This window comes from Neofelis nebulosa, chromosome 12 (assembly GCF_028018385.1).
Source record: "Neofelis nebulosa isolate mNeoNeb1 chromosome 12, mNeoNeb1.pri, whole genome shotgun sequence".
Lineage (NCBI taxonomy): Eukaryota > Metazoa > Chordata > Mammalia > Carnivora > Felidae > Neofelis > Neofelis nebulosa.
The window spans coordinates 53,466,084-53,478,373 of record NC_080793.1 but is presented as its reverse complement, the minus strand read 5'-3'; the positions used below and the strand labels follow the sequence as shown (position 1 = coordinate 53,478,373).

Sequence of the window (12,290 nt, the reverse complement as noted above, 5' to 3'; positions counted from 1 at the left end):
AGTTTCAGATCTTTTAAAAAGATAGCACTAGGGATGTATGAGTTCCTCAAGGGAAGGGACAGAATTTCATAGATCATCAGTATTATTATTTAGGTATGGCCTCATCTAGAATTCTATATTGAAAATGAAAGTACTTAAGATACATGAACAAAAAGAATGCACAAAATCTAATTTATGCTTTTGGTTAAATGATGTTAAAACTACCAACGAAAACACGAAAACTTCGGTTAACTAAACCAGCAATACACCTATGACACTAAACATTTCAATTTTTAGAAACATTCAATTTTTTTTACTTTTTATTACACAAGCATAGGGGAAAGCAGAATTTTATATTAAAAAGGTGCTTATTTCTCTCCATATTATGAACCACTCCCCCAACTTCTTAGTCTTACATACTGAGACTACCTCTAATCTTGTGGGATTCCCTGGTGTACCACCATGTAGTGCTGAAATTTTTACCCACCTACAAAAGAGACATGAGAGATCAAAGTGATCTAAAGAAACCACTGAGTTCATCTTGCTGCCCCAAGATCACTTTGGAGCAAGAAACATTAGCAGCTATCCCAGCCTGGCGCTTGTATCTCATTTGAAACATCTCCTCATTCCTGACCAACAAAGAAAATTTCAATAAAGTACTTTTACTGGTTTAACAACAGTGAGCTCCTGGGATTGTCAAAGTGCTAAGCCTTTTCCAAGGAGAGAAAAAATCAGCAGCTCAAATATAATTAACCTTCTATTCTCAACGCAAACTGCCACGCACAGGAGCTCTGCAGTCTATTAGCAAAGTTATAATGGCCAACAGGCAGAAGCAAAATTGGTCAAAAAGTTGGCTGCTGCTGTCATATTTTTGGAATTATGATTAATGGCACTAATAATGTGGATGATTACTGATATGTGTATCTCCAGCAGTTTATCATATCGCTCTGGCTGCCTACGTCCACAATAAACAGGATGCTATCATTTACCTCTTTATTGAAGGCAATCCTTCTCTTGAAGGAGCATATTCTAATTACTTCGTAATGTTTTATGTCTTAAACATTTTGCAGCTCTGGACCTTGCCAACTGCTTCATGTCTACCATTGATTAATTACTGAATGTTTAATCAAAATTTAGAACCTAATGTAGTCATTTATGAGCACACTGCAGTGCCAAAGTAGTTAGGCTTTGCTCCCAAGTTTAGAGAGTGTTGGGTTCAAAATCAAATCCCAGCTATACACAAGGATCCAAGAATTTCACCTTGGGTGCTCTGAGGTTGCCAATTCCATCTCTGCTGATGAATGGAAGGTAATCTAACTACACAGTAAACAGCATCTTTACTTATCCTCTCCCTACTGACTTCCCTCTCCTCTTTCCCTAATTCCCTAATCAACAGAGCACCACCATTGGCTGCTTTGGAGAACAAGAAGGTCCTCGTGAATACCCATCATGAGAACATAGTTTTGAAGTAGTTAAACAAGTGAAAAATAATTTGCTGGGACAAATACATGAGTTTTTTCTTAATGTGGATTTTTTATGGTACTGTCATACAACCATTCACCGTTGAAGTTAAGTGTTTTTTTAATACCATTACTGAACTGCTGAAATGGATGCTAATATAGCTTGGAGTGCTAATGTCAAGTCCTGGTAATAAAAAAGACAGACTGCTGAATGAAATAATTTCAAGTAAAAAATAGAACAAAAGTGCTCTCTCTCTTGCTCTCCACTTTTATTGAATTGGGACTGACTGAGCCAATTGCTTTAGAAGTCTGTAAAACACAATTACTAGTGAGCGAACTGACCCACCAGTGCCCCCTCAGTGACAGAGTAGACTAAAAAGGCAGCAGGGTCAGAGCGGCCCCCCTCAGCTGGCCATCAAAACGGAGAGGCTTCCTTCTGAATGTCTGTTGTTCTCATTGTCCAAATCTGTCTCCTTTTACTTACAAAACCTTGTTATTTCCCATCAATGTGATAAAGTAACTTCATACATTACTTTCCAAGATGAAGATGTCTATTCTGGCTATTAAGGATGATCTGTCTTTTGATATTCTTATTTATGTGGATGTTTATGTATAAACACACATATACATTATGTGGATGCATTTAGATTAGAACGTTAGCATAATTTTTGAATAGCTGGTAATAATTCAGATTGATATATGCTCTAGCAAAATTGAAGCATCACTTATATATGTTCAGCTAGAAACACTTGGCTTTTTTTTTTTCCCAAGGTAAAGTCAAAATAATTAGAGCAAGCAAGAAAAAGAATTAAACTAGAAGTGGGTAACATTTTTCCCCCTAGTTAATAAAAGAAGTAATAAACTCCATAAAGTACTAGAGTTAAGATCACTAACACTTCAGGCATAACAGCTTTTTACCAGGAATTTACAACTCCTGTTTTAATTCAAGCAGCTTGCATTGGGACATAAAATCAGGTATTTTTTTTAAAAGTGTAGTTTTATGTTAAGTAGCTGAAGAAAAATCATCCTTTCCTAAAAAGTATTCTTTTGTCTTCTTCTGCAGGCTGTTTCTTTCTCACACACGTGCACACACACACACACACACACACACACACACACACATACACACACACACCTTGGCACTCAAGAATCAAAGTTACTAAATCCCTTTTTTATGACATTGTAATTTTTTGGCAAGTGTAAACTCCTTTCATATTCTGCCACATTCGTTTATTTGAAGCTTGTGGGAGTCTTGCAGCAAAAACATTAAATTATTTAAATTATTTCTGAAGCTTTTAAAAGAAGAAAAATGCTTTCTAGCCAAAACTTCACTAAGAAATTTCAATACAGAAAGGAAAGTCTCCCTTCCTCTTAGCACAACAAATGATCACTCATAGTGAGAGATAGCTGGTAAGAAGGCTTTCACCTGAAAGAGAACCACCCTCATCAGTACTGATACGATCAACTGCTAATGTATGTGTGCAGTCTTACAATCTGCTTTCAGTGAGAATGGCCTATGTTTTGTAAGGAAAGATTATCTACAAAACAAGTATCTCGAATAATTATGTACAAGAATATTTATGACCAGTAAAGTCTCTCAGGGTGTCAAATAGATGGTGGCAGACCCAAGAGAAGAAATCAGGAAGATGACCCTTTCCAAGTGCTGCCATCATGAAAAATACTGCCTGTGCACTCAGTATGTGCATTCTGTTCTAAGTGCAATTTTTGCCTGAATTTTCAAGATAATGCTGGCAAGAGTAATAGCTTGTTCCTTTTAAGGGAAATAAGGAGTATGTAGGAAGCATGTCTGTGTTGCAGCTATGTGTGTAGGAAGCTATGTATCAATAAGAGATCTAATATAACTCTCATCAATAGAATGTGTAAGAATCTCTTTGTATCATGAAAAGGAAGTCATTCATCCACCATTAAGTGGTGTTGTCTATTTGGTGCTCAGTTTGGAAGACGGTGGAAGTGACTGGTGTAGTTCTTGGAGTGGAGGAGTTGAAAGGTCAGCAGAGGCTTAAATGAGCTTGTCTTACATCCAGCTGGGCCAGCAGGAGATCATTAGGAAGATCCGAGGCTCACTTTAGGCTTGTCAGAGTCTCTCCCCATGATACAAGGAGACTGTTTTGCTCATTGCTCTTCTCCCAGTGTATAAAAAGAACCCCAGAGACAGGAATGACACCGAAGTTTATCTTACTACCAAAGTTTCGCTTGAGGAGGGCACAACTAGCAATTACTCAGAAGGGGGATTTATTTTGTTTGTTTGCCTTTGATGGAAAGTAATGGAGATAAGTACAAAAGACCTATTGATCTGCTGGCTTCTACTGTGAAACCAAATAGAGTAAAGGGTGGGGGGGGGGGGGAATCTCTTTCTTAATATTTAAGTGTCAGAGGACCTGTACAACTTCACTTTAGAAAAGATTTTTGGAAAAGGAGAGTTTCAGTTTGATTGGCAAACGTATAGTAAATGAAATGGCTGATGCCTTCAAATGTTCTCTTCTTGTATTTGAAGAAAATTAGTGCACTGTATTTGACAGCTAATTTTATTACGGCAAATAGACTAATAGTTACCTCAAACTGGTGCTAAGTGGCTCATTTCTTGAAGGTAGGGAAATCATGTGCATTTATTGAAAATCTCTCTTTAGAAAAGTTCTCTATAAGTTTCCAAACATAGAGAATGATGGAAAAAATGGATGTTGCTGCTGAGAAGGTGATAACAGGAGGCAGGTAGCATGTTTTCACATCCTCACCTCTGTTGTTAATGTATGCAGTGGCTCATCAGAGGTAGCTCATGCTAATTTATTCCTGCACACCTGTATAGGGCTGGAAGTCAGGTAATCAGGCAGGCAAAAACTATACATCTCTGCTTTTTAGCTACAGCTACCCAGAGGCCTATAGAGGAACAAATTTAGTTCTGGAGACATCAGCAGGTTTTAATAAACCAAATACAGATGTCTTCTTCCATACAAATCAAGAAGTTTACATGTTTAAATCTGGACTGATTTAACTAGCAATCAAAGAGAAGGTTCACACTTGGCACCAACAGTTGCCTCATATTTATTTATAAATCACCCTAAGCAAATATTATTTTGTTTTTAAATTTATTCACGGGGGCTGAATCATCTTTCCTCCACCTTGAAGATTAAACATATATGCTTACCTTTCTAATAAAATTTAAGACAAACTTTGACAATTAGCTGCCACTATTCTCAGAAATGAGGAACAAAGATGGTAAAGATCATGTAAGATGTAAAACGAGATAAATAGTTCTTTCTAAGCAGATAATGTAGTTTCTGTGTACAAAGTCTTCATTTTAGTTGAGGGAATTTTAAAATTGCCAATCACTAAAACAGATATAAATAGATTTTAATGTATTAGCAAATGATAAGGAATTTCAGGGAAAAGGATAGAAGGGCATTTACTTGTTGTTGTTGGTGGTGGTGTTCTAATAAAAATCAAATGTAGGGGCGCCTGGGTGGCTCAGTCGGCTAAGCGTCCAACTTCAGCTCAGGTCATGATTTCACAGTTCATGGGTTCGAGCCCTGCGTTGTGCTCAGTGCTGACAGCTCAGAGCCTGGAGCCTGCTTCAGATTCTATGTTTCCCTCTCTCTCTGCCCCTCCCCAGCTTGCACTCTGTCTCTCTCTCAAAAATAAATAAACATTTAAAAAATTTAAAAATAAAAACCAAATGTAACTTATAAAGGGCTTCCCTTATACATAGGTGATCCATGGCCATTCAGCCCTCCTAGGGATCAAAATTCAAGACAGATGATGAAAAATGAGCAAAGGTAAACTAGGCCTTGCTAATTCTGGCGATGACACTGTCTCCAGAAAAATTTCCTTTTTGAAGACTAGGTTCTACACCAGTTAGTTATAATTTCTTCTTGCCAGGATGTTTTTTGCATGCATACTTCAAAACGGAGGGTCAGCTTCCTAATCCCTGAAGGAACACTATCTTAGTAGCAAAAAAGTCCAGGGATAAACAAGGAAGGAAGAGTGTTTACGGAGTGTCACGTCTAATACTACACAGCATCACCAGTATATACTTATATACTTTAGCAATCGCCTTATAGTAACATAGTTATTCACAGAGAAAATAATTTATATTTCACTTCTATAAACTCAGAAAAAAATTTATTCCAATAACACCTAGTGACTGGATAAACTGAACCTCGTGAATATAGCTTTCTGTCATTAGTGTGGAAGGGTCCTCTTTGCTTTTGAATTTATTATACTCATACTGAGTCACAACATTGTGCTTTGAGTCAGCCCTAACAAACCACACATACCTCCTCACTCCCCACCCCCCACCACCCACTGCTTCTCCTTTTGTATGACCTTAGACAAAGAATGTTCCTGCTTTTCAAAAAGGTTTCAAGTTCATCTTATAAAATCTAGAATGACCATAAGCAAAGACCTGGAAATCTCTAACTGCCAAATCTAAAACACAGTGTTTAACATCTTTCTACTTATATCTTACTAATAACATGCCTATTTGGAGACCAAAAATGCAATCCCTCCTTGTATATAGCCATTTTGGAAAAAGCCCAAGAAGACCTGTGTATCACACCTGTAAGGTGTTCTAAGTCCCAAGACAAGAAGACTGCTTTTATAAACAGAAGGAAGAGGGTTATTCTGTTAGTTTCATCAGTAGACATCCTGTAGCCTTGCACACTGCAGCCCCCACTCAAAATCCCCTCTAATGCTTTATTTGCACAAGGAAGACATTGTGGAATCAAGGATGGATGAATCAAGACTCTGGGGAAAGGAAAGAAATAGGCCTGAGGACAGCAGGATTAAAGGCAAGGAAGGGTTTCTGTTTGGGAAGGTCTGTTGGCTCAGAGAAAGGTAAGGAAATTTGTCTTAGCTTCATAGTGAATTGAAGAAGAAAAAAGCAGGGGCACAAAATTCTGAGGACTCTCATGATTAACACAGCAAAAATGAAGAGAAACAGAAAGGTAAGTTTGAGGGGGTAGATCAGAGATGTGCTCCAAGAGGCTCTGTGAAACAGGAGATTAAATTCCAAGTCAACATTAGTGGAAGAAGTGACGGTAACAGGCTGATGTGGGAGTAATGTTTAAGTTCACTCTGCAGAGATGCCGGAAGAGGCAGGTACCCCAATAGCATCACTGTTTCTGATTATGTGGTGGTAGCTATGGTTGCATCATATGTTAATTCAAGTCATAGACTCAACAAGGATGAATACTTTTTTTAAGGAAAAAAATGCTCAGATTAAAGTATCATAGGTTTTGTTATGTTTTTTAACCTGTTATCAAAAAATGTGTGTATTCCTGAAAAGCAAAACTTCAAGTGAGAATCAAAAACCTTGGTATAGTATTTTTTTCAATTTGCTTTTCTTCATCTATCACGTGTTACAAAACTCCAGAATTATAAAGATTAACTGTGATGTGGTATTTCACCCAAATGAAATGAAATGCAGTGCCTGTCTTCTGAGGCTTGCAGTCTCCTGTGTGACTGAACACACACGGGAGAATATGTGTACTCTGCTTCCCTAGAATAACCCAGTTATCCCAGACACTATTCTAAATTTCCATACGGCTAGTCATCTGCCAAGCTCCTAATCTCTACAATAAAAATGGAGATTGAAATATTCTCCTGCTATTAATGAATGTTTTTCCTTAGACAAACCACCCTTTCAACAGTACCTCCTTCTACATTAGGACATAAAAACACAAGTGCTTGTGCTTTCTAGTGGTGTGACATAAATGAAAGCACCATGCTTTGGGGTGTTGTAGCCTTTTGGCCCCACAGCCATTTATGCAAGTGTTATAACTTTCAGTATTTTCAGCAAACCAACTAAAACTGTGATAGAATTCATGCAAATAAGCTTAAATTTTGGCTTGTCTTCAAACACTCCATTTCCATAAATATTTTATGCAGGTCTTCATGAGTCTTTTATTTTTGTTAAAAAAAAAAATCCAATGCATTAACCTCATTATTGCAAGCGCACTATTTCAAGTATAAAAGAATGAGTATTACTCACAAACTGGGGGGTGGGAGGTTGTATACGGTACTCTATTTTATTATTCAAATTATAGCCATCTTATCTGTTGTATTCTTGTAGTGTCAATGATAATTCAGAACTGAAAAGAACTTTGTGACTAAACTTTTTATAGAACAAGGTAAATGGGACTGGGGGAGAAGGGAAATCTTTTAAGAATATAGATTTCTCTTCAAAGCATATTTTGAGTTGTACAAAGAAAACCACTTATTTTCTCAGAAATTTTGCTTTTAATGGATCGGACCCCTTGCATTTCGGCACTATGGAAAATACTTTTTAAGTGTTATTTTTTAAAAAGATTAATCTTTTAAATGTGAAGACAAAACAGAGTATTCTAGAAGCAGGTCACTACTTTTCAGTGGTACTTTTATTATCTGTTACTTTGCTAAAGAATTCTAGTCAATTGGTAAGTGCTAGAATTTGGGAGGTGGCTATTCGGAAGCTTCCTTGTTTCTTCTACATATACCGATTTTTTCCCATCTAATGAAATTTTGCCTAAAATTATTTTTAAAAGACAACGTAAACCAAAAGCCACATTCAACATAATGGGAAGAATTAACTGGTGTGTGACTCTGGGTTGGGCTGGTGTATTACGTAAATGATCTGCTCATGAGCTTACTTCAAGTGCAGGATAACTGTGTTACCCCACCACTGACCACCTTGACACATTCCATTTATATTACATTTTCTTGAGGATTGAAAAAGAACATTGGAGGTTTAAGACCAGCTGCTTCTGTTTAAACCCAACTGTTTCAGAGCTGTAGCCACATAGCTAAGGTGTGATGTCATCTCAAAGCTGGACATAATATATTCTAACTGATCCTAAAAGTATATGCATGCCCCCCCCTTCTGTGCATAATTCCCACGACAGACTGTATTTTAGACATGTGCTCAAAGACACTGTGAAGTTAAAATAAAGAAACCCATACCACCATACCATTTCCCCACATTAATAATTATTTTGGTCCCATTTTCTTCTAATATTTTCGTGACTCTTAAAAGAATTCAAGGACATACTAAATACTCATGTAAGAATGATAACATTTCTGGTTATACCTACGGAGATGCAGGCTGTCTCGATGTCCTGGACCTATGGTTCTTTCCATCCGTAAATTTCTGTTTCTATATTGGATAAATATGTGTGTATGAAGATAATATATTGATTTAATTAAAAAGCCACAAGGCAAAGCAGAAATATATATAACAGAAGCTGCGGCTTCTAAGTGAAGCTTCATGAGGAAGCAGGGAACTGTGTACATAGTTAACTTATTCACACCTAGATGCATGGGGAAACATACATACACACATACACAGAGCACAGAGAAAAATGGCGTGCATTACTGGGTAAGATGGCATATGATTCTGCATGCTTAATCATAACAAGCATCAACTGCAACAATCCTCCATGAGCATCGCAGCTTGGTTATCTCATGGTCACTGTGGACAATCTTTACGGTGCATCAAAAACATCTAAGTTGGATTTTTTAATGTTAAGTCCGACATGACTGGCACCCTCCACCCCCAGCAGGAGCAGCCAATGGAGATTTACTGACCTGTCTCTGCTTCGGCGAGAGGGGAAGGCAGCATTGCAGCCAGCCACTGTGCAGACATGCATCTCTTTTAAGTGAACGTTCCTGTAGTGAAGCTTCACACTGTAGGAGCTTTTGAAACTCTTCTTGCACACGTAACAGATTTTGGGGTCTGGGCTAGAACACAGGTCACCTTCTGGGGAGAACTTTTGAGGGCTGCCGTAATTCAGAGACGATGTGAAACTTTCATGCAGGGCTGCCATGCTGGCCCCCCCACCATTGTACAGACCATACTGGCTCATGTAAAACATGTCGTAAGTGGGATCTGTAAATTCTTCCTTCACCTTGATGACATCCTGGTGAGAGGGCTCACTGTGGTTCTCATCAGGCCTCTCACTGCTCATCAGGACTTTTTCGCTCACTTCACTGTGAATGTGCTCATCGCCTTCCATGGACTCCTCACCTAGTTTGGGCTCTGAAGACTCAGATTCATTCTCATAGTCCCGCTCAGGTTCTTGGTCCTCAGAAGTCATGCTGTCAGCCCTTCTTATTTCAGTCCTTGAAATGCACCGGGTCCTGCTATGTTTAGAAAAGTCCTTCACAGAAATGCCTGGACTCATCTCCTCTTGGGAGTGGCAATGATTGTCATGGCTCACATCGTTGACCACAGCTCCGCCATCATTAGGGTCATCATCTTCATCGTCAAACTCATCAGCGGTATCAATGATTTCCTTCTCAATCTTCACAGGCATGCTGGACTTCCTGGGCTTCTTCTTGGGTGCCAGGTCAGCACTGGGCTCATGAGTGGCCATCATCACTACTGGTGCTATGGGCTCAGAGGGTGGTGGGGGGTGCTGCTCTATGGTACCACTGGCTGGAATGATGGGACTGGTTGGGAGGGAGGTTGGAGGACTCACCATTTCCCCCGGAGTGAGTAAACTTCTATAAAATGGAGGAACTGGCTGTACAGTCTTTAGCCCAGAAAAAACCAGCTGGCTAGGCAGAGGATTCTGTAAGACAGGGTCTAATGGGGGAGTGGTAAAACCCATTGGGGGCCGGCCAGGGCTTGTGAGTGTGAGATTTGATTTTGTACTTGCTATAACAGGAGTGGCAGCTCCTGATGTGGCACGAATTAAATCTTTGTCTCGGTTATTTCGTAGCATAGGCATGTGAAGGCGAGGATTAGGGTTCGCACTGTGGCGATTCCGGCTTCGGAGGGAGCTAAAGACCATGTTGCAACCCTCGATGGTGCATCGGTGTTTGATCTTCAGGTGAACAGCATTATAATGAATTTTGAGAGTACCTTTGTCATAGAATGTCTTCCCACATGCATTACAGAACACTCTTCCTTTCCTAGAGGCTGACCCCATCCTTCTCATCCGATGAATCCGGAATGAGCTTTTTGGGTGTTCAGTTTTGGTTAGATCACTGACTGGGGCAGAATTCTGAATGGGGGACACACAGGCTGGCTCAGTTTTGGGCTCCACATTGGTAATGCTGGTCAGGGCATTTCTATTAGGCGTCTGATCATTCTTATAAGGTGTGGGAGATACTTCAGATTCACTGCTCTCATTGTATTCATTCTGGGTTGAAAGGCTTGGTTCCCGCAGCCTCAGTCCTGGTTGCTCTAACAGTAGCCCGTTTGGAGGCAATCCAAGCAGTGGGGCTGAGACTGGGTTTATATACTGGAATGGAAGCAGAAATGCAAGGCTGTTGGGGATGTTTTCGAAATGGTGAATGCTGGAAGGGTTGCTGTTCTCTAGGTGAGCAAGAAGGCTGGGACTCCGAGTACGATTATTGCTCTCAATGAAAGTCCTTATGTCTGAGTCTGTCTTTGAAGACGGTACGGCTACGGCCTGCCCTTCTTTCTCCTGAATTGCCATCAGCTCCACAATGGATTTCGTTTCTCCAAATCGCAGAAACTGCTGAAGGGTGATGATTTCCTCTTCTCGAGACATGATGGCCCAGCGGTCCAGCACCTTGCCGGCAGCATCCTAGAGGCCACATCAAAGAAACAACAAAGATAAACACAAAAACTTATTGATTGTGCATAATTATTCAATGCAACTGAAGGAGCTCTGCCTGCTCATGAAACACCAAGAGTGACAGCAGAAAACAACACACAAGCACTGTTCATAAAAGTCAACCCACAATGCAAACTTTTCTGCCATGCAATCGCAGTAATTACAGTCACAGAGAAACAGATTTGAGTTTAATGTCAAAGCAAACAAAATGTAGACCACTGGGGCTCTATTATGTAAAATGCCTTCACTACTGCTATTTTAACAATGGTCTATATAGTATGCAACTATTTAGCACATATTAGTATAAGACATGAACACGTGCTGTGCAACATAGTATAAATGCAAAAAATGGTACCTTAATGTGTATTAAATAGGGACACCATAGGAAGGGATTAAGCACATTTTGTGGAATTTACTTCTTCAACACAAGCAGACATGGTACTGGATTTAAAGATGAAAATTCCTTTAAATAGGAGCTACCGTATAACTTTCTGAATTAAAAAGATGAAAAAAAGTAGCTTTGCCTTCTGTGCCCCCAATTACTAACGTGTGCTTTTTTCTCTTTTTTTAATAGCTATATTTTAGTGTCATTTACTAATAGACAATCTCATAAGGTAGAATAAGGAAAAACAGTAATTATGCTTTTCCTGAAAATTGATTGTAATCCTAGGATTCAAAGTTTGAGTTAGACTTTAAGTATTTGACTTTTTTTAATGATATTCTTATAAATGACAGTTATAGATATTTAGAAAGTAAACATGTGATGGATTTAGATAGAATAAATGTGTAAAAATGGTGTCTCTTAACATTCTCCTCTGATAGCAAAGGGAGTCCATAGAGAATACACATCAGTAATCACCAGACTATGTGTTGTTAAATATACATTAAAAAGCATTTCACACTTTCATTTTTGCTAGTAACTATGAGATTTGCCTGGAGGTAGGACTTAAAAATCCTGCAATGTAATGTCAGGCAATCCATTTCAGCACAGATCGAGAGAAATGTATTCAAATGCTTAAATAATGACTCCATCATTTTCTAGAGCACAGCTTCTTCCTAACCAAGACAGGACACTTCACAACCTCTGTGAATAATACTTGCCCCAACCCTGCCTATCAATTTAAGAATGCATAAAATCTTCTAAAAAACCAAAACTAGATATTTATTAATTACAAAAAGAAAAATCATAACTTTACAATAGGGAAATCTAGCAGACACCACCTTAACCAAGTAATCAATGAACATCACCAATGTTAAGTATCATCATGTACCT

The 12,290-nt window shown here is 38.8% G+C and overlaps 1 protein-coding gene across 19 annotated transcripts in view; it reads right to left on the bottom strand.

Annotated features, from left to right (window-relative positions):
- The window catches only part of BNC2 (basonuclin zinc finger protein 2), a 441,927-nt gene that overhangs the window by 16,874 nt on the left and 412,763 nt on the right, over nucleotides 1-12,290 (bottom strand). For 14 of the 19 annotated variants that reach the window (XM_058695265.1, XM_058695268.1, XM_058695272.1 and 11 more), the window contains 2 exons: nucleotides 9,018-10,987; nucleotides 8,521-8,586 (listed from right to left, as the gene is read on the bottom strand). In XM_058695265.1, the coding sequence (XP_058551248.1) occupies nucleotides 8,521-8,586; nucleotides 9,018-10,987 (2,036 nt within the window). The remainder of the gene's footprint in view (nucleotides 1-8,520; nucleotides 8,587-9,017; nucleotides 10,988-12,290) is intronic. The other 5 variants (XM_058695285.1, XM_058695266.1, XM_058695269.1 and 2 more) reach the window with 2 other exon arrangements.